The following is a 23,424-nucleotide window of genomic DNA, read 5'->3' on the forward strand; positions in this document are numbered from 1 at the left end:
GCCAATCATTTCAAGAAGCCTTGGCAGATTTTACCAAGGTCTTCACCCTTGCTTGGGGTGAAAATAACATCACACATTACATGGTAAGCCATGTTACGTGGTGAATTTATTACAAGGGATTGTTTTTATTAAATAATGTGGATCGTTTACTCATGTGAACAACATATCTTGTTTGCGCCTGGTGCATTTTTTATGCACAAGTATGGATCGCTTGAAATTTTTAGCACTCAAGGCATGGAGAAGTCCCAGCAAGGGGAGTGTACTTCAAAAATACTCGACATGGTGGTGGAATGGTGGAAGCCAATTATTTGGAGAAGATGTTCAACTGGTTTTTTCGCACAACATTTTCTCGTAAGCTCACAATGGAGCGTGCGCGACAATTCAAGATTGCTATTGAAGTGTGGAAATGGAGTCGTCAAGAGCATAGCAACAAGTGGAAAATGTCGCAAGGTCCCGCCAAGCATGCTGCATGGAGGCGATGCAGAGTATCACAAGGATCAAAGTGGATTCTACGCGAGTCACTACACATGAACGTAGGGTCCAACTCTTTACGACATGTTCATTTAAAAAATAATGGTTTTTTTTTTTAAATTAGTGTGAACAGGGCCCTTTTTAAATGGGCCCTTATAAATATTGCATGCTCTCATAAACCACTCATTTCTTAAGAACAGGTGAGCTCTTACCACACGAAATGGCGCGCACCAAACAAACCGTGAAAGAGCATCCGCCTGCAAACAAAAACACCCTCAAGGATGTGAGAAGCCGGCATGGCTTAAAGGCACAAGAAAACGGCCACGGACACCTGCCATTCCAGGAACTCTTCTGGCAGTGGGCATGGTAGTAGGGCACCAGAGTCATCAAGGGTTGTTGAATCTCCACGTCCACAAGAACAAACACCTAGAAAAAGAATGAAGCAATGTGCCCAGCGCTGGAGAGAAGAAAAGGCCCATCAAACAACAGAGTTTGATAGGGAGAAGCCCTCACGCCACCAATCACAAGCAGGACCATCCAGGACTCGGGTGGTCCATACAAACACTGAATCAGAGAGTGAGCCACCATGGCTGCGAGCTGATATACCGCACACACAACGGGTGCCCATTGGAGGGAAGACATTGCCTCGAGGCCAGGGAGCTCTTCCCATAGCACAAGATCGAGAGCCAAGGGAAGAGGCTGCAGATCCAACCCCTAAGCATGTAAACAGGTGCATGTCAAAGTTTTTCAAGAAGCCTAAACACCACCAGCCAGCAAATGTGCAAGTGCTCCCAAGACAACCGCAGCGACGCCGAAAAATAGCAAGGGCATTTGCAGAAATCCGCCACTACCAGAAGACTACAGAGCTTTTATTTCGACGCGCCCCCTTTGCTCGCACAATGAAGGAGGTGCTTCAAAGCTATGGAAATTAATATAGAATGCAAGCAATAGCGCTAGAGGCTATTCAAGAAGCTGTAGAGGCCCACATCATTTCGGTGTTGGAAGATACCAACCTATGTGCCATTCATGCAAAGCGAGTGACAATACAGCCAAAAGATATGTAGATTGCACGTCGATTGCGACGAGACTTCGAGCATTAGCCGAAGTTACCCCTCTTTTTGTATTGCACACCCTTATCTTTGTAATGAGATGACTTTGCAATGACAATATGATCAATAGTTGTGTCTACTGTGTCTATTATCCATGTGTGACCCTTGTGGCCACCCTTTTTTTTGCAATTTCAAGTTCTGTTTACCCATAGGATATAAAAAAAGTTAACATATTGTGAAACCAGGTGTCTATGCAACATTAAATTAGGTTTTCAAATGTCCAATGTTATTGGGCCTTTTGGTGCAGGGATGTACTAGGTAGTGAAAAGAAGTGTTTTCTCTGAATTAATGAATTTCTTTCAGTAAATTTATGTTTTTAAGGTATCCTGGGGGGTAGAGAAGCCTACCAGGTGCCAAAAAAAATGGTGGCCACAAGGGTACGTAAATGGCCCATCCATCAGTTTTGGATGGCCCATTTGCCCGCCCTTGTGGCCACCCTTTTTTTGGCACCTGGTAGGCTTCTCTACCCCCCTAGGATACTTAAAAAACATAAATTTACTAAAATCAATTGGTTTTGCATCATTACTTTAGATGGAGCCTTGTGGCCTCCCTTTTTTTGGCAATTTCAAGCTTTGACTACCCCATAGGATATCAAAAAAGTTAACATATTGTGAAACCAAGTGTCTATGCAACATTAAAATTTAGATTTTTCAAATGTCCAATGTAATTGGGCCTTTTGGTGCAGGGGTGTATTAGGTAGAGCTAAAGCAGGTGATAGTGTGCTTGAAAACTTAAATTCAGAGTTGATTCACCTTTTCTAGTCTCCTTGAGTGCAAACATATGCTCCATATGCCAAAAAAAGGGTGGCCACAAGGCTCCATCTAAGATAATGATGCAAAACCAATTCCTTTGAGTTAATTTATGTTTTTTAAGTATCCTAGGGGGTAGAGAAGCCTACTAGGTGCCAAAAAAAGGGTGGCCACAAGGGCGCACAAATGTGCCATCCAAAACTGATGGATGGGCCATTTGCACGCCCTGTGGCCACCATTTTTTTGGCACCTGGTAGGCTTCTCTACCCCCAAAGATACTTTAAAAACATAAATTAACTGAAAGAAATTGGTTTTGCATCATTACTTTAGAGAAACCACTTCTTCTTACTCAAATGTGTTTCATACTTTCCCCAGTATCATGTGCATCCAACTTTCGTTGTGTTGTTACTTCAAGCAAAAAGACACAGCTTATTGAAACATATCACCAATTACAACAATTTTCAAGATTGACGAATCACATTTAGAAGAATTTACAAGATAGAGAGACAATTTCGAATATTTTTTATTACTTCCAAAAGGTGAGTTTACATCATGTATCTGAGGAGTTCATAATTTTCTTGACCATTTTCTGGCGCCTATCTTGCGCATAAGGCAACTCCCTAGTCAAGTGGGACTGCGCTATGGCCTTTGGATCAGTTGAGCCAATGGAAGCATGTATCCCTATCTAGGCAAGCACTTTACCATGGAAGCCAGTGCCTAACACTATGCATACAAGGGATCTACGCACTAGGAACACAAGAAGCGCAGTTTGAGCAATGTTGCTCAAACACAAAAACTTGCTCAAAGCTTTCAACGACCAAGTCATAAAATGGGCTTGGGGAGTAAATTCATTATGGATAATGGCCACATCACCAGGGGGAGTTGTCCTAGGTAATGCGCAAGGGAAGACTGAGGTCCAAAGCCCGTCCGCTTGCCACTCGTCCTTGCAGCAAAATCATCAACCTCCACGACGTCCTGTCATAAACCAATGAAGGTTGAGAAAAAAGACAATGAAGGATAAAATAATAACATGAAAATTAGGATAGAGTTTACCTCCTCCTCCTTGTCGTCCTCCTCCCTGTTGCCCTTTGCATCCAAGTCAATGCTCCCATGCACCGCAACTACGAGCTTTTGATCATCAGATGGGAGGTTGCATAATGGCATAGGCATCCTAGCGGCCTCAACCTTGGCTTGCATGGCTTGGAATTCTTCCTCAGTCACATGCAACTGCTCTACTGCCAGGACCTCCACACATACAACTACAATAGTGTCAGCAACAAAGTCCCCAAATGGCAAGAGCTTGCTTTCTAGGGTATCTGGCGTATTGTCTAAGGGACATTTGGTGCTATTGCATAGCACGCTCAAGCATTCATCCATGCGCAGGCCAAATGCTTTCTCCAAATCATGCATAAACACATACTCCTCCCCGTCCACTACCACTGAGGAGAAGCGTCTGATTTCTACCTCTGGGATAGCCACATCCATTAATGGTAGTGGCACTGGAGTGTCACTAGGGCCAGCCACAACGATGGATTTCTCAACCACTTCCTCGAGCCCCCTGGGTACTCAAGCCGAAGTGTCTTTCCTTCTGCTGCAAGATTCATGGGGATAACCTCCTGCTCCTTGGTGTCCTTGATAAAGGACCCAACCTGAAGGTGTGGTAAGCAGAGCTCCTCTAAATCAGGTTCCTCGCTCACCAAGAAGATAAATGTTGCTAGCCGAGAAAGGTACTCCACCCCCAACTTGCGCTTCTTGAGCGCTGACACCCCCGGGGATTGCTCGTCCAAGAAATGACATGCGTCAGTGGCAATTTCTTGGAATCGTCACAACCACTTGGAGAATAGGCGATCACCTTTGTGTATGTAGCACAAAAGATCGCAAGGCACCCAGATATACGGATTATTTTATGATGTGCTCCTCCATGAACGCAAAAATCTCCGCAAATGCATCCATGTGAAGGGCAATTGTGGTGCAAGGTCAGGGAGACGAGTAAAAAAGGTGTGGAGGTCCAACTTCCCTTTGTATTTGGTGTCCTCGAGGAAGAGGATGAAGCGTGACAAAGGGGTGGATGTGGGTGCAGATGCAGAGGCTGTGGAAGCGTCCATGTCTAGCCTGGGGTGTAGATAGAGAGTGGAGGAGCTCAAGAGTTGCAAAAGTGAAAATAGTGAATGATTATGCGGCCCCCCTTTTATAATGGTCCCTTTTTTAAAGACATTAAAAAAAAGATGCACTTTCACCGAAAAATGATCTCTCATCTCAATGTGAAAAAGTATATTCAAAGACATGATTTGCAGAAGCAAATCATGTTGATTACATCGGGGATCTTTTTCAAAATTGCAAGAGTTACAAAGTTATAAGAGCGATAGCATAGTTCCGTCCATTCCCCAGTCCTCCTCGACCTTCAATTTGTCTTCCATTCTCTTCCCAATCTGCAGACATTCATTACAGTAAGCATCCAATGATCGACAAACTTGATGTATTGAAAATGTGGTGGAAGGATTCTCACCTTGTGACCTTGTAAATGAAATCGTGCTTGTTGAAGGGCCTCAAAACTTATAATAACCAAATGTTCTCGCACATTACTGAGAGTCCAATACTTGTTCACTTGGACTGCCTCCAAAGCATTGTTGGGCATCTTCACTGCAATGTCAAAGCTTGCAATAGTGCCGTCTACACTCTGTAAGGGAGTCCACACTCCAAGCTTGCACATCCAACGATCATAGTGAAATTGTATGTACAAGGAGGTGCGAGATTTCAAATAGCGCATTCCAATACGTGAAGCTCCAACCTTACAACGGTGTCGGTCCCCACTGTGCATGCCCTCCACAAAACCCCAGTCCTCTTATAAAAGCCTTCCTAATTCCTCATAATGCACATCTTTACATACAAGCATTGTGGTAGTCTCCACAAATCTAAACTCTTTAAAAATGTGCACAAAACAATGAATAGGCAAACACCAACTCAAGCCCACAGACCTAGAAGCTTTAGAGTATTTCAAAGAGTTTTGGACATCTATTATCATCTTTTGCTTGAAAGATGCTATCGACCACAAATCTGGCACCGGCCACTCCATACTTAATAAGGAAGTTACTTTGATGGGTTCAAGCGTTCCAAACTCTTGTGTAGAAGTAGGCACAGTATAGGAGTGAGAATAGAAGAAAATCCTTCTTTGCACCAGTTTGGTTGGGCAAAGATGTGCGAACATTGTTGCTCCAATATCCGCATGTGTAGCATTGAATGTGCCGGAGAGACTATGTAGTGGCTGCTCCTCCACCAACGTGGATGGAAATATGACAATAAATGCATGGCAAATCTTAAGTATGAATCCATAATAACATTACACTGTGATTTCACACCTAGCTTTGTAATATGTACTTACAATGTGTTGGAAATCAAGGTGGTTGTTGCAATTGCATGCTTGACATTGAGAAAACATGTTGCACAATGGCTACGGTCCCCTTGTCTTTGCGGTTCTTGAAGCCAAGGAGCTTTCCTTTCCAATGATGATCCAAGTTTTCACAATTCCGCACACGATGAGGGCCAATAGCAGATGGTTGCATGTATACCCAAGCACCTTTGGTAAACTCTTGTGGCACCCACTCATCATCTATACCTCTAGTGTTGTGGCATGCAAGTGCTGTGACCTCATCCTTTGGCTGCCTTTGCAAAGTAGAGTTGTCCATGATTGAGCAAAGAAAATTAGGAGGAGGAGCAGGACCTTGCTTGTTGCTACAATGTAGGTGGGATCAAGTGATAGGAGAAGGTGGTTAACCCTTGCTTGGGGCGGCAATGGGAGGAGAAGGTGGATAACCCTTGCTTGGTGTGGCAATGGAAGGTGATAGGGAGAAGAGAAGAGCTTCCTTGCTGCAGCAATGGAGACGATGTAGAGAGAGAGTGTTGGAGTAGAGGATGAGTGTGATGGTTGCAACCAAGGAGGGGTTGGAAAAGGGGTTCTAAAGAGAGAAAATCACCTTTTTTCCTAAGGACTACTTTTGGGGGTTCTTGATAGTAAAAAAAGATTTTTCAAAAATTCTTTAAAAAATTTGAATTTTAGGGTTTTTGTGTGCACGTTTTGACTTTTTGAGGTCAAAAAAATGCTTTTTTGACCATAAAAAGATTTAGGGGGGTTTTGAGAAGATAAGATTTGAGGTTTTAAAATTTTGTAAAATTTCAAAATTTTGCGAATTTTTTCAAAATCGGATAAAAAAGGAAGGAAGTTGGAGGTTCCATATGGTCCAACCCCCCCCCCCCCCCTTTTCATGAGAACTAGGTAAGAGTCCATTAAGAAGTGTAAGACTACTTTGTCCCCCTACATTTTTGAGGGCATAGAGTGTGTCCACCACCCTCTTCTCATTGATTGGCCTCTAATTAACCTTAATCCCAAAGGGCCCCTAGAGGGTTCATATTTTTCCTAATGCTTTGGAATTAGCTCTATCTTTTCCCCATAGGTAGCAGCCTCCAATGTAGAAATAACATGACTGGTGGCCATATCCTCTAGTAACTTCCACATGCCTCCTTTTCCAAAGTTAGTTCCTAATGGAATACTTGTCTCTTGCAAATGGATCTTGCCATCCTTAAAAAACATAAGATCTCTTTTCAAGGCATCACTGAAGCTATCACAAACTCTTCTGCCATGGTCTGTGCTATCACACCATATTCATATGTGCACAAATACTTCTTTGCTTTGGGATTTTACATTCCTTTCAAGGTATCATGTAGCCACGCCTCCAATTACATAGTCGTAACATCAAACAATTGAAAGGAATGCCCGAGCCTCCACATCTACGGCGATGATTTTCTGCTTTTTCAAAGATTCAAGAACTTCTAAGTTGAAGCCCACACACGATTTTGATTAGGGAAAACCTCTAATTGACTCCCTTACAAGTCAAGTTGTGGGCTTCCAAGTTGAAGCCCACACACCATTTTTAGGGGAAACCCTAATTCACTCCCTCACAAGCTCAGATGCAAGATTACGAAGAGGCGGGACTGCAACACAGAGAGATTGGGTAACCATGGAATCTACTGAACATTAGAAGAAAATTGGAGGTTTTCTCTTTGAAAATAATCCCTCTCTCTCTTCCCCATGGAAATATGAACCGATGTGTCAATTTTTGGGCCATTTTTCCAGTTCGGACCAAAACTAGGTCATTTTCAGTTCATTTTTAACCCAAAAAATATCAGTTTTTATGTGAAAAATCCCAAATGAAGTTATAAAAATCCCTAAATTTAAGGTAACACTCTCATAAGCATAAAAACACTTTCCATGTAATTCCAAAATCCCAAATTAAGTTATAAAAATCCCTAAATTTAAGGTAACACTCTCATAAGCATAAAAACACTTTCCATGTAATTCTGCAGCGATGCATGATAGCTGTTATTTTTGGCAGTTTTACCTGCATCAGTCTTTATAGGCGAGATGAGTGTGCCACTAAAAAATGCATGGAGTATGAATATTTTCAAACCAAATTAAGCATCTTATAAAGTGGGAAAGCACGCAAAAGGTGCCACGTATAGGGACACGATTCCCCGGATAGGTATGTACAAGATAGCAACCATAGTAGCCGCTTTAGCATATTTCACAATATGTACATTATTGCTTTTCTTTCCATGCATCAGAAAGTGACAAATGTGAGGTCAATGTTTTTATTTCACACTATGTACGTGCCACAACACGACAATGGGTCAACTCATTTACTGTCATTCAATTTTATGCCTAAGCTGGCAATGTAAGGCGGACAAAACCTGATTTTATCGGGATTGCTTTGTACTCGATGAGACTAGAATCTCCTAAGTCCACCACATTTTTGTAATAATTATCTCTTTCTAGCCAAAATACCCAATTTTAACCCTGTGTATATAAGCCAAAACTTTGTAATTATTGGGGAATCGAATAACTACTGAGCTTACATAGTGAAGAGCAAGCCTACTCTTACACGTTCACTACTCCTTGCATGTGTAAGCACTGCTAATAAAATGCCTTGTGTTGCTTCTTCTCACTTGTAGCATTGGGTAAATGTCTAATGTGTTGTGTTTGAATGTGCGTGTGTGTGTGTGTGTGTGTACGCGCGCGCGATGCAATGAGCGATTTTAGCTCTAGGTCACCTTCTGTTTTTATTGTTCTTTGTGAGTTGTTAGTGGTGTTTGAAGTGAAACTAAGCATTGAGATAGGTAAGTAGGCCTTAGGAGAATCCAAATGACCCCTCATTTGTCTTTCTTGGTGAAGGTAAGAGTAGGAAAAGGTCACAATTTCTCACCTACCCGAAGACAACTTTTACATGTTTTGTTGTTGGGAACCTGTTGCCTATGGTCTAGAGAACCCTAATCTCATTTTTCATGTCATTTGAAGTTTATTTGACACCGTAATGACCATTAGAGTGAGAGATAGACCACATGGGCGACTTAGGTGTTTTCTCCTTAGTTGCTTCTTGACTTGAGAGTGACACCTTTCCCTTAATGCATTGTTGTTAGGACATTGCATTCGACGTCTCCATAAACAAGTCGGGTTAGCTACATCCTCGGATTGACAAATTTTATGTTGTTTTGAATTCTCACTAGGCTACTTCGACCGATCGTGACGGTCCACCAACAATCATTCTCATGAATAATCTTTGACTCCATCTCTTTACAATGCACTTTTAGCCTCATTGTGACTTGCATAAAGACTAGGCAAAATATTTCAAGCCTATTTTGCAAATTTAACTGAACAAATGTGAGAAGTAAAAGTGCACTTCATAGATAATGAAATCAATGCATGAGGATCCGCATCTCTAACAGCCTAACAAGATTTCTCAACACTAGGCAAAATAGCCAGCAACAACCCTGCCACCAAAACCTGCAACATACTCAACATTGCCTATATCCACAAAACCAAGAGATACATTAATGCCCTGCACAACAGTCCAAATGCCCTTTTACACAAGAATATGTTGCATAATGTAATCCCACATTGAGTAATTTTCCCCATCCAATTTTTCATGAGTTGCAAACCATCTTGAACACATCTGTGTTGTTGTTAGCCATGATGAGTGCTTGCACCTAATGTGAAAACTACCCAAACAGAGCAGAAATTAAGCAAGAACAACATGTAAACAACACAAAGAAGATTAAAAGGGACCTATTATGTAGAAAATGACACTAATAAAAATTGTACACAAAATAACAAAACTGCTTGGACAATATTGCTTGTAGTGGATGTAAGGTTGGGCTTTGTCCTAGAGTCACTAGAGTGTGAGTGAATGAGAGAAGAGGTAAAATTATCCCACATGTAATGGTGTAAATCTATAGAGCTACTTAAAGCTCCTTTCATGAATAAACAACCATTCCAAGTTTGAATTACATGTCTCTTGTCTTGATGATATTGTGATGCGCTAGCCAACTACTCAAGATCGTGTTTATGAGTCCAAGCTAGTTTATCTTGGAACCTAATTTTCTTGAGTAAAAATCTAATCTAGACACACTCACTTGTGTGCATGATGTTTTTCTCTCACCCCCCTTAGCTAGCATGATCCCAATCCCATCAAGTGGTATTAGAGTCATGATTTTCTAGCTAGGTTTATTGGTATGCATTTGTGTGTTGGTGTGATAGCATTCTTCAATTAGTGTTGAAATTAGGGTTGCAAGAAAACACATACAACTTGGAGAAGATGAAGGAAGTTCAAGGCACACAATAGAGAGTGTATTACTTAGTGTGCAATGGAAAGATAAGAGAGCCCTAGAGTGATGGTCATACATACAATGCATGGGGGAAAAGCCTCCTAGTGAGGGAAATAATGCCCCAACGGTCCTAAGTGTGTTCATACACATCACTAACACATGTATATAGTAACAGACCCCCCCCTTAGGAGTGATGTGGTGGATGAGACCTAGCACATAGAGTATAGGGAAGTGTCATGCCCTCTAAGGACATAATCAGTCCACAAAAGGGAGTAAGCCCAAAAACTTTTGAAAAGATTCAAATTTCTCACAAGACAATGCCTTTGTAAAAAGATCTGCAAGGTTGTCCTCTATTGGCACATAAGCCAAGTTGTCCTGTTGAGAGCCTCTCCCTGACATAGTGGTAATGTACCTCAATGTGCTTTGTGCGAGCCTGAAAAAGTCGGTTCCTCACAATTGCCAATGCACTCTGACTGTCAGTGTAGATAGTGTTGGCAGTGTCCTGTCCAACACCCAAATCAGTTTCATAAGGCGTATGAGACATACACACTCAAGTGTAGCTGTGAAGACTACCTTGTACTTAGCCTCACAACTAGAAGTGGCCACTGTAGGTTTCTTCTTGCTCAACCATGAGACACGTGAAATATCGAGCATGAAATAAAAAACACTTGTACTCGCGCGTCAAAGCGATCAGCCCAATCTGAGTCCGAAAAAATTATGTAAATCTAGTGGCAATGATCCCCCCTTGGGATAAAACAAGCCAAGACGTAGAGTGCCACTCAAGTAGCCAAAAATCCTCTTGACAACTTGTTATACATAAATCTGCTAACTTGTGAGATTGCAAATTGAATATCGGGCCTTGTGTTTCATACATAAATAAGGTAGCCAATAGTAGTTTGGTAAAGAGTGACATTGGTAGGATCACAAGGATCATGAAGACACAATTTCAAACCTGTTTCCATGGGAGTGGCAATAGGTTTGAAATCCTCGAGTCCAAATTTACATAGCAATGTCTCTATCTAACTTGTCTAACACAAGGCAATACCACCATCACATTGCATAAATTGTATACCCAAGTAATGATGCAACAACCTGAAATCTTTGATCTTGAAATTAGCATTTGAATCAGCCTTAAATTCAGCAATATGTCTCTCATTTGATGCAGTGATCAAAAAATCATCCAGATAGAGAACAATAATAAGAAGTACATCACCCTCATGCTTTCCATACAATGTGCTTTCTGTTGGACTGTTATTACGAAAGCCTCATTTGACCAAATGAGTGTCAGTCTTCGCATACCAAGCATGCGGAGATTGCTTCAACCCATACAAAGATTTCTTACATTTGCACATTATCTTCCTGCTCAATAGAAGGCTTTCTATCATGCCATGCTTCATATGGAGTAATAGACTGCAAAGCTTTCGTAGGACACCTGTTAAGTACATAAGTGGCACACATGATGGCCTCAAGCCAAAAAGAATGCGGCAAAGCTTGACTTTTGACCATACATCGTGCCATTTCCGTCAGTGACCTGTTTTTCCTCTCAGCAACACCATTTTGCTAAGGTGTATAAGGCACTGTACATTGGTGTTTTATCCCATGACTAGCCAGAAATGCATTGAATTCATGAAACATATACTCCCCCCTCGATCAGAATGGAGGGTGCCCATAGTACATTTCAAGACATTTTCAACCATAGCCAGAAATTGTTTGAAGAAGATAAAAACTTCGGACTTCACTTTAAGCGGAAATACCCATGCATGCCTAAAGTAATCATCAATGAAAGTCACGAAGTATAGGTAATTGCCCAAGGACGGAGTTTGCATGGGCCCACAAACATCACTATGTACAAGCTGCAACATGCATGTGGCCCAAACTGAACCATCCTTTAGAAACTTAGAACGCTGCATCTTACGCAAAATACAGTCTTCACAAACATGTTTGACAAGTGCTTCAAGAGGCCGCAAAGAAGCAACCATATCAGATTTCTGCAAGCGCAGCAAACTGACAAAATTCAGATGACCAAAACGTGCATGCCAAAGTTTTGCATCTGAAATAGCCCTTGAATCTGCAACAACATTTGCAAAAAAATTTCCACACTTGTCATACAAAGTGAGCTTATAAAGCCCATGGCACAAAAGGCCAGATGCAACAATTTCATCACCAAAATTGAGATCATGAACTGTACATATGTCATTCACAAATTTGACTACAAGTTCAAGTCTAGCAAGTGCGGATACAGACAAGAGATTCTTCTTGATCCCAGGTACATAAAGTGCATCAACAAGTGTGAAAGAACTGCCATTAGCAGCAGTAAGCACAATCTTTCCAACTCCCTAAACTGGATAAGAGGCATTGTTGGCACAAGTGACTGAATTCCCATGAGAGACAAACTTGAGAGAGGTAAACAATTCACGATGTGAGGTAATGTGCTTTGTAGCACCACTGTCGAAATACCACACATGTGAATCGGCAGCAACTGAGAAGCATGCATCATGGACAACAGGACTGTAAGTGCACTCTGCGCTAAAAGCCCATTCTGCATCAACATCAGCATTATAGTCTCCTTTTCACAGAAGACTCAACAATGACTGCATTTGTAGTGAAACCAGCATTTACAGTGGAACCACCCTCTTTCTTCTTAGCCTCTTTGGCCTTTAACTTAGAACACGACTTGATCAAGTGATCATTAGCTTTACAATAGTGGCAACGCATCTTCTTTTTGCCCTTATCACCAGAATTTCTAGACGAATTGTTGCTAGCAGAAGCATTAGGAACAGAATTTTTGCCACTCGCAGCAGAACCATAAGAAGTGGCTACATTACTGTTACCACCCTTTCTTTGAGAAGCAATAAAAGCCTGTTTAACTGCACGCTGCCTAATCCTATTTTTTCTAAAAAGTGACTTGCAATAGCAATGTGCATAATGCATCAAATTTAACAACTTCAGGATTTCCTTGGATCATCAGTCTCCAAGTACTAGCAAAAGTCTGGTAGGAATCTGGTAAGGCATCAAGAACAGTCTGCACAAGGGAATTGTCTGAAATGACTTCACCTGCAGAAATAAGTTGCTCATTGATATCCTTGACACTAGTAAGGAAAGTGTCCATATCATCTTCCTCTTGCATAATCTTCAATTCCAGCTCTTTACGCAGCAAAGCAATTTTAACCTCATTGCGGCTTGCATAAAGACTTGCTAGAATATCCCAAGCCTGTTTTGCAGATTTTGCTGAACGGATGTGAAGAACAATGGTGCGCTTCATAGACAACGCAATCAATGCATGAGCCTGCGCATCCTTTACATCCCAATGAGCTAGCTTGTTCTGTCGTAGGCAAAACAACTCTAACTGCAGCAATCCTTATAGCAAGACCTGCAACATCCTCAACATCGCCTTCATCCTCAGAACCAAGACGTACATCAATGCCCTGCACAATGTTCCAGACGCCCTTTGACACAAGAACATGTTGTATCATATAAGCCCACATAGAGTAGTTGTCCCCATCCAACCTGTCCTCAACAGCAAACATCTTGAATATATCTGTGTCGTCGTTGTTAGCCATGGTAAATGCTGCACCTGATGTGAAAACTGTCCGAAAATAGGAGAAACGGAGCGGGAACAACACATGCTATATAGCACAAACTGTAAAAGACTGTAAGACGCCTGTTATGCAGAAAACGACACTGACAAAAATTCTGCACAAAATGACAAAATAGCCTGTGCAGTACTACCTATAGTGGAAACAGAGGCCGAAATGAGCCCAAATCAAAAATATAAGCAGACCAAGCTCTACAAGCTTTTTCGAAATATTTGTGAACCTACGAACGCTTGCCAAAGCTCACTAAAATCGAAGAAAGTGAGGAGGTGTGTGCTAGAGCAGCTGGCGACTAAGCCCGGGAGGACACAACCTGCTCTGATACCAATTGTTGAAATTAGAATTGCAGAGAAACACCCACAACTTGGAGAAGACGAAGGAAACTCAAGGCACACAATAGAGAGTGTGTTACTTAATGTGCAATGGAAAGATGAATAGCCCTAGAGTGATAAGCATATATACTGCTCGGAGGAAAAAACCTCCTAAAGAGGGAAAAAATGCCCCGACGGTCCTAGTGTGCTCACACACATCACTACCACATGTATATGGTAACAAAGTTAAGAAAATAAACCATTGAGTACTAAAGGCATGTTTCCATGGAAACTATTTCAAATTAAGACTAATTTGTCAAGTTTACTTAATTCTCTCAAAGTAAGGTTTCTTTTGTTTTATTTAGCATGGCCAAGATTGTTTTGAAATCTCTCTCATTTTGCAGCTAGTTGTATATAATCCGGCTAACAAACTTCTGTGACATCCAAATAAAGATTGGTGACATTCCTACTTGAGCAATAAATTACAACTTTCTAAATATTTTACTATTTTTGCGATATGGGTTTTCTTGTTTTTGGACTATAGAATCCAAAAATTTTCCCAAAGTATTTTATACATCTTGAGCCAATACTCAAGAAGTCCAATGGAGGTTTCATCTTGGATACAAAAGTTATGGTCATGTCACCAAAATCTGGCATGAGTCACGTTTAGTTGCCTAATCCACTTTTCGGCTCTTATGCAAGACGAGTGCTAAAATTATTACCACAAATGTCTTGAAAAAGACTCCAAACATAGATCTACCTCCTCCATACTTTCTCAAACTCGACATATTGTCATAGTGTTTGATCAAACCATACTAAAAAACATGGAACTATGATGAGCCACAAAGAAAGATCGAGAGAGAGAGAGAGAGAGAGAGAGAGAGAGAGAGAGAGCGCATTGTAGAAGAGATAAAGAAAAGATGTACAGACACAAAGTAATGTAATATAGACAAAGTTGAGAGAGAGAGAGAGAGAATCTTTCCATGAAAACTTCCATTTCCAGAATATTTCATCCATATAAAATGCACTTGCTCCATGCATGAAAAGAAATCATAAAACGTGCATATGATCTCACTAAGTTCAATGTCTTTTATCTGATTTGTAGAAAATTACATCACCCTCATCATCAACATAATGGTCTTCTTGAAGGCTCGTTAGTACTTGCTTGATAAGATGAACGGGGAGCACGCCCGACTTTTTTGGTTCGCGGTAATACTTTCCTAGGATGGACTTGATGGCTTCATTCTACAATAAAAGATGAAAAACAATAAGCTAGTACATGAATTAACTTTTGAGGCAGTAATGACATTATTGAGAGTAGTTACTCAAGTTAAACTTGGTATGGCTAAAAACACATTCACTTGGGTAAAAGGTACTATTATGCAAATCAAATCAAAATTTGTCAAAGCTTTTAGATTTCGACTGCTTGTTTTGAGTGCTTTTAGGAGACACACACACACAAAAAAGTGCTATTAGGTGACACACACACACACACACACACACACACATATCCCTCATCTTTAGACCTAGTTAACGTATCTCAAATTTATGGTGACTAACATTGTCTATGGATATGCTTCTTGATAAAACTTGTTAGCATGCTTCCACCCTAATAAATGGCAAAGTGTTTTTTTGTAATGTGCATGTATGTATTCACATGCTTAGAGAAAGATGTCCTATCTACAAATACCTACTATGATTGAAGAAATAAATCCACATTAACATGAATTCAAAGGCAATTAGCTCTTAAACAATGCCAAAATGTTTTACCGCTTCAACAAGATGGTAATGAGGTATCTGCGGAAAGAGGTGATGCACAACGTGGGTCCCTACACTGTGCATCAAATTGTTCAATACGCCAAAATCTCGATCAATAGTAGATAGACCTCCTCTAATGTTGCTCCATTCCTACATTAAAAGGGTTTCAAATTAATTTAATTTGAAATTATGAGAAAAATATATCAATGAAGTATGATCTATGCTACCACTTTACCTACTTTTCCTCTATACCATGGCACCTTTTCCTTATAGCCATGATGTTGTAAGTAGGTCACACCGTCGAGCCAAACAACGCTAATCTGCAAAGTTGAACAGTCACTATGATCAAAATTGGTGCTTTTGTATGAGATTCCCAATCAAGAAGAATTTCATGAAGAGACTTATATGATAAAGAGATCTCACCAAGTAAGGCACAAAGTATAGCTTGAGGATCCACATTGAACCAAATACACAACTTAATAGCACCAATCCAGAAAGCATGCATATCCACCAAATTGTTGAGGTCAAAACAACTTTTCTTTCAACCTTCTTGAAAAGAGGACTATCAGGATGGAAGTGAGATCCGTGTTTTCCGGGGCTTCTTGTCCACTAAAAAATAAGATGCATTATTACTAAATTTGGACAAAGTGTGTGTGAATATGTGTGCGCTTGTAAAACTTTAAACGATGTATGAATTCCACAAAACAAAATTACACAATGCTTGTATATTTTCATGTGCGTTTGTGTGTGACACGCACTCAAAAACATGTCACATAAATAGTCACATGAACAAGCACAACCAAATACATGTGAACTATTATGGAATTGAGTCAAGAAGAAATATTAAATATTACCAAGTAAATTGGATAAGCCAGTAAAGCCAAAGGGGTATATCTAAAAATCTTTTCTTTTGAATCCATTTCCCTATAAAGCTTTTCAGGAACCTTCAAAGAAAACATAAGCATGATCAAAATTTACAAATAATTTGGCTATAAATTCATAATTACTTCTATTCTTGTTTAATGTTACCGGATGCCAAGATTCGTCCTTGTCAGCATGACCATGATTTTGATGATGATTTCTATGGCTTATCCTCCTACATCACAGAAAAATGAACATTAACTATCATGTCAAATGGATTTGCAAAATCCAAATTCATTTCCTTGAAAATCAATCACATGTAGAAGCAATCTCATTGTGTGTGTGTGTGTGTGTGTGTGTGTGTGTGTGTGTGTCTCCGCGCACATGCATGCGCATGTGCGCGCATTTGTGCCTGCCAAAAGGACCTTATTTACCAACATAGCAACACAAAAGGACTTTGCTTACCAACCATGGTAGGGCACCAACACAAAAGTATGGGCCATATGTCCCACAAGGTGGTTCACACATTTGTTTTCTGAAAAGCTTCCATGACCACTGTCATGAACAAACAAAGGTTCCAAAGTCAAAGATCTTGAGATTATTAGCTCATGGCAAGATGCAAAATATCAGAAATGCCAATCACACGGCCTTAACACAACTCAAATATAGAAATATAGAAAAAAAACTCTGACATCAATTTAAAAAAATCTACTCTATAAATTCGTTAAACCATTCACATATAGTTCAGGAATAGACACGTATTTACAACAAACGACTACAAGGTGAAACTTTTCTCGGCCATTCTCGACTCCCACCGGGGACTGCCGGCCCGGTGGGGGGAGGGGGGAGGAGGAGGCAACCCCCTGCCCCCAATCGTACCTAGCTAGGTATGCGGTGCCTCTCGAGCAGAAGCTTATGATGTTATGCATTGTATTAAAACATTGGAAAAAGACTCGATTTGCCTACATGAGAATATCTCTAAATCTTCTTGTGAATTAAGGAGAGGGGATACAACCATCAAACTAGCCAAGCCTGGCCATGACGATATCAAGAAGGAAAGCATTAGTCAGACTAACACTACTTCTGTTTGATGTGTTCTAAGAGTGAGCAAAAAATGCCAAAGTTCGATTCCTGTTAACCACGATCATACAGAAAGGTATCAAAGATGGACTTACCAGTCATGACCTAGGACAAAGAGGGACCAGAAGATGGTGCCTTGAAGGAGCCAGTAGAAGGGCCAGTGCAGCAGGGTATGCCGATCGAGTGCGGCCGCGAAGAACATCAGCACTTCGATGAGCACAACGTCACGAAAGAAGTAGGAGAGGGCAAGAGGGGTACTCTTCACAAAGCAGTGAAGGGGAATGGCGTCTCTCAGCTCCCTCAATGTGAATGGCGGCGCAGCGGAAGGGTCGAAGGGCTTCTCCATCTCCTCTTCTGCTACTGCAAGCTTGCGCTCTTCTGGTGCTGCGCTAGCTGGCGCTATACCTGCGTTTCACAAGCAATGATCTAGGTGTGCATGTAATGAGTATGCGTTAAGGGCAGAGAGAGAGAGAGAGAGAGAGAGAGAGAGAGAGAAAAAGGGAGGGCGGGGGGGAGTGTGTCTGCGACTTCTCATCACAACTCGTCGCGCAGCTGCTCTTGCACAATTTTTTTTTGATCTGCGCGCTAATTAATCGATGAGTTGTTTCCCTCATTCTCATTATTTTATTTATTTTTATGAATTTCCTCCCTTATAAATACATCTCATATTTTTTATTGCAAACCTAACACTTTGAAGAACAGGTGCACCTTAAGAGCTTTCTTTCTTATCCTTCATGTCTACCATTGTATACACATAACACTTTGAAGAAGAGGTGCACCTCAAAAGCTCTCTTCCACATAATACGAATAATGCAAACTCTCCCTCTTGAGAGAGATATTGCTAGCAATTTCCATCACTCAAATCGCCTTCAAATGATGAGCAGACAAGTAGATGATTGGATAGAGTTTGCACTCTCAACGTCTATCATTGTGTGTGTTCAAATGTCATAATAATGCGTGTGATTGAATGCCATGCTAGATCATCTTGAGAATAGGCCACATCCTTGTTTTCATATTTGGTTGTGTCTTTGTTGCTCTCTTAGGTGTCAGTGGAAGGACAAATAAGTTTTTTTTAAGGGTTGGAAACCGTCGTTGCAAGGACAAGAACTTAAAAGAGAGAACTTCTTCCATGTTCATTTTCTCTTAGCAAGTCCCATGTTTTTGGCCCACTAAAGGTCTTAGTATCCATATGGGTGAAGGTCGTTCAAATTTGTTTGCTTGACCCTTAAAAAATTGAAGAGAAATAAAGCATTTTCTTTCAAATGCTATTTTCCAAAGGTGCTTTCATTTTTTTTTGGCATGCTAAAAAAGACTAAGAAACAAAGGATTAAACGGTCTCTATAGGAGTTTGATCTATATATGATGTGAAATATTGATTCAATTTTTTATTCATACTCACTTGTAAAGAGTCCTTTTATTTAAAGAATTCACCAAGATTCATTCTATTAAACTATTAAAGTGATCTATTATTCTCTATGCTTATTAAATCTATCTTTTTTTATAATAACGTTAATATATTCTTTTGTTTTAGTTTTTAATGTGTTTTTTGGCTTGAAAAAGGCCATAGGGGGTGGGTGGAGAAATGGTGCAATTTTTGAGCCGTTGATGCAAAGATTGCCGATAGTGGACATATGTCCTCTTGGCTTGAAAAAATAGTATTGTAAACATTATATCTTCCTTTTAAATTGTAAATGTATTTTTAATCATTGTAATTTGGTACCTTCATTCAAAGCTTCCTTGACTTTTTTTTTGTGTCTTTGTTTATTTTAAGTGCTTAAACAAACCTTAAAAAACAAAACATTAACAGTACATTCATAGAATTTTGATCCCATGATGTGGAGTGTTACAAGATTTTGATTTGTAAGAATCTTTTCATTTAAGACCTCCGATTTACTTTTTAGCTTGTAATGGGGTCTCTTTATTTTGTTGTTTTTATTATTATTATTATTATATTTTTATATTTTTTTTTATTTTTTTTATTTTAAATTTTTTAATTTATTTTATCTTACCATGCCAATGTTGAGTAACCTTATCGCATACTACTCGCAATGGGTTCCATCTCTTCTTTTAGGATGGTTCCATAAGTAACCATCCTTGAAGAAGTATCCATATGCTTTTCTTCTTATCCTCTTAAATTCTTGCTCAGTCCAATCATCCTACTCCTGCAAAGTACTTAAGTAATGACCTATCAAAATCCATTCACCCTCATATAGCTCCTCTGAAAATGACTCAAATGAAGAGACAAAACATGCATGACTATTCTTTGCATGAGCAATAGTGTAAAACTTTATGACTACATCATCTCCCTCAATAATAATGTCCCGTTTATCTTCATACCTTGCCCTAGATAGCATATCTGCCATCGAATTGTCCTTCGCTAGTTGCAATATGCTTGAACTCAAGATTCCAAGGACTTTATGTAGTCTATCCATTGCATCATAGCAATGTCAGGAGTTGAACAATTTGTAATCATTCCTAGAAGAGGCAAACAATCAGTTTCCACAACCATTGATGGCCCTATCAAGTACTCCTTGTCACACCTCAATGTTGTAACGACCCCCCACAATTCTCTTTACTTGTGCATAATTTTGTTGGCGAGAACTCAAAACCTTAGCTCCAAACCTCACCACATACCCTTTTCCTTGGTCATCATCTTGCCTTGCTGCCCATCCTATCCATATAGGACTCATGTCCACTATCACAATGACATGTTTCTCACATGCATAGTCTACCTTTCTCAAGGTTGGTGCTGAAAGAAGTAACTTCTTTAGATTTCTCATGGCTTTTGTATGCTCTTATTCTCATTGAAACTTTTGATTCTTTCTCAACAACCTGTAAAGAGGATCTGCTACATGTGCACAATGTGGTATCCAAATAAGATACAAGACATAAGTACCAAGAAATCTTCAAACTTCAATGACATTTATGCATGTTTCTTTCATGTTTTTAATCACATCCATATTTTTTGGACAAGGCCTTCTACCATAAGGACCACACATAGGCCCCACAATCGACACTTCATTAATCCCAAATACATATTTTTTACCTGAGAGGGTAAGATAAACTTCTTCCAACCTTGACAAAATCTTCTCACAGTCTTTGATATGGTATGTAATAAACTCACGGCACCCCCTTCAATATATAGCTTCATCTTTGTCTTTTGTCTTCACATCCTTTGATCGGCACATCATAAAGAAATGGCATTGTGATTTGAGGTATGAAGTCACATAGAACCTTGTTTATCCCATTCATCATATGTGCAACTGAATTTTTTTCTCCTTAATATAAGGTACACATGATTACCAAGCCTAAAGGTGTTTTCATAGTTGTCAGATCTCTACTCTCAACATCTAGCTAAAATTGATCGTACCCTGAATAGAGATCCCTCATTGAGTAAGTTGACCTTCCTGCAAATACCTCTGTAAATTCATGAACTATTGGTCCTGTACCCCCATTCTTGATGGTAACCTTGTTTACAGGTTGCATATCTTGTATGAACCGCAAGGCTCCATTCTTCTTAGGCACAAGTGATCCACTTGTTCAAATATGGCGCACGAGAAGGCTCCAAAATACCCATGCTAATCTTTTCATTGAGTAGTTCTATTAACTTTGACAAATGTGCTTTTGGAATTGGAAGAAGATTCAAGGTACGTGAGGGATAGTGAAGATCACCATAGGTGCAACAACAATAGGATCAACACACCCTATCTCATGTGGATAGAAAGAAAAAGACTTACCATGTTTTGAAATCATTTCTTTAAAACTCTTCTTATGTTAAGAACTCCTCACAACCAACTTTAATCTCTTTTGGGGATTCCATTGTGAACTTGTGTTCAGTTCTTTTTGGATCCCTGAGATTTGGCTGCAAAGAAGCTTGCTCTAGATTTTTCCTGCAATCTGATGGTAAAGGTAATGCCACTGGTCTCACTTTCTTTGCCATCGTTTTGTACTTGGTCTCCACACACACTGCCGGTCTTTCATTAGCATTGAAATATTTATGATCTTCAAAAGCCTCAATCACATGATCATACATTTCCATAGAGCATACTTCCGCAACGTGGGTTCCATCTTGCATACTAGAGTCCATTATAGCCTCAAGATCAAGCATAGTATCTACATGAGAAAATTGTTCAAAGAAACCTGAAATGCATTCACTATCCTCTATAATTATAAAACCATTTTCCTTCATGTATTTTTGTGCATTATATACATATTGTCGTGCACTTCTTTTCAAATCCTCAAGCTTCATAAAACATACTGACCCATGCTCTATTAATCCCTGGAAACCTGTAGAAATCCTTTTTCTCATTTTGGGTCAGGTGAGAATCTTTTTCTTCTTCTACCATTGCAATCCCTCTTTACAATGGTACATGGCCAAAACCCCTTGTCTCCATGTATTCTTTGAACTCTTTGTTCGCTTTTAGTAGAGGATAATTTACGAAGACTAACATGGTTCCTCTCATGATTCACACACACAATAAAAAATTTCACAGCTCGCTTTCCATCTTTGCTCTTTACCCTGGCATAAGCAGAACCATCATCCAAGACCTTTGTTTCCATGCAGACGGCTGTGATGTATGGCTGCCCATGGATAAGAGGATAGGTAGATATCTCCTGCACAAAGAAGTTTTTCTCATCTTTTATATTACCAATCATCAATTTCACATTTGGACAAGCCCCATACAGATCTCTTAATTCGGATTTATTTGCAGCTCCACCCATGGTTTGTATCTATCGGCTACTTTCCCTTCACATAAAGACTCCTGGACATAAGATTAATTTCAGAGCCATGATCTATTGTTGCAACATATGGCTCCTCAAGATCACCCACCTTGACTAAAGTTTTTGTTGTAGCTCTTGTCCAATGACTTTTGAAGTAGTGGATTTTATAGGAGGCTTCATCTTCATCATCATTATCTGCATCCTACCACACTGTCATCATAATCACTCTCTTGGACATGTATCCCATGTGCCTTAAGTGACTCCCCTTCACCCTCAGATTGTGGAGGAATAGACTCCGTGAGAGTTTGCCTTATTCCTTTCATGATATCTATAATTTCTTCATGAAACTAGCATTTAGAAATGCCAAGAACTTCACCCAAGGTAAACTCAACTTTGCTATTCAAAATCCTCTCCTCCAATGCCTGCTTTAAGTTTGTAGCAGCTTCAATGTTATATTATTATAGTTTGTATGCATGGACTTTTGCTTTGGCTTTTCCTTGCTCTTTCTTCTTTCTTGTAAATGCTTCCTCCATAGGAATCTCAGGAGGAGGAGGCATCTATGGTGGAGCCTCATAAGAAGGTCCTGGATCCTTTCATCCTCCGACTTTTGGTAACCCTCTTTGAAGTAGAAGGACCTGCATCTCCATTCTCACGTCTATGCTTCTCTTCCACAATTACTTCATTTTGTTATAGCATTTTGAAAGATAGCCATGCACTGATAAAGAGTCCAAAGGGTCATCCCATCTTGTTTTATGGCGTATGAAATCACCAGCTTAATGTAACACCTGTTTAGTTACCTTCCATTTTTTGGCTGACGCGTACAACCATAATCTATCAACCTCCTCAAAAGCATCTTGGTAGAAGTTAATGCTTTCCATTAGGAGAAATATGAACCTTGCATGGGCCTTGTAAGGAATCCTAATTTTTAGGGATTAAGGCTAATGTTGTGTGGGGTTAAGGGGGCTGAAGAGGGTAGTTTTGAGTAGGCTTTTCTAGCTTTTTTTAAAGACAAATGTAGGATGTGGACCTAAGGGGTTACTTTCTCTCTCTAGCTTTTTAAAAGTGAAGGAAGCATAGGGGTGTGACCACATTAACAAAACATGGGTCACTAAGAGTC

General features: G+C 40.0%; 1 protein-coding gene across 1 annotated transcript; it reads right to left on the minus strand.

Moving 5' to 3' along the window:
- Nucleotides 1-14,864: 14,864 nt before the first annotated feature.
- On the minus strand, nt 14,865-18,283 carry LOC147444744 (sn-2 acyl-lipid omega-3 desaturase (ferredoxin), chloroplastic-like). The gene is made up of 8 exons (XM_086527934.1): nt 17,681-18,283; nt 16,971-17,060; nt 16,674-16,740; nt 16,499-16,588; nt 16,068-16,253; nt 15,884-15,964; nt 15,657-15,794; nt 14,865-15,131 (listed from the first exon to the last, which is right to left on the minus strand). The coding sequence occupies exons 1-8, from the start codon at nt 17,929-17,931 to the stop codon at nt 14,967-14,969; spliced, it is 1,068 nt and encodes a 355-aa protein (XP_086384060.1). The 5' UTR covers nt 17,932-18,283; the 3' UTR covers nt 14,865-14,966.
- Between the last annotated feature and the right edge of the window lie 5,141 nt (nt 18,284-23,424).

This window comes from Adiantum capillus-veneris, chromosome 13 (assembly GCF_014529385.1).
Source record: "Adiantum capillus-veneris isolate H3 chromosome 13, ASM1452938v2, whole genome shotgun sequence".
NCBI classification, from domain to species: Eukaryota; Viridiplantae; Streptophyta; class Polypodiopsida; order Polypodiales; family Pteridaceae; genus Adiantum; species Adiantum capillus-veneris.

Coding starts and splice junctions, on each gene's coding strand:
- LOC147444744 (XM_086527934.1), bottom strand. CDS start 17,931: ATGGAGAAGCCCTTCGACCCTTCCGCTGCGCCGCCATTCACATTGAGG. Junction 16,741..16,970: donor TTGGTGCCCTACCATGGTTG/GTAAGCAAAGTC, acceptor TCTGTGATGTAG/GAGGATAAGCCATAGAAATC. Junction 16,254..16,498: donor TGGCTTATCCAATTTACTTG/GTAATATTTAAT, acceptor CTTATTTTTTAG/TGGACAAGAAGCCCCGGAAA.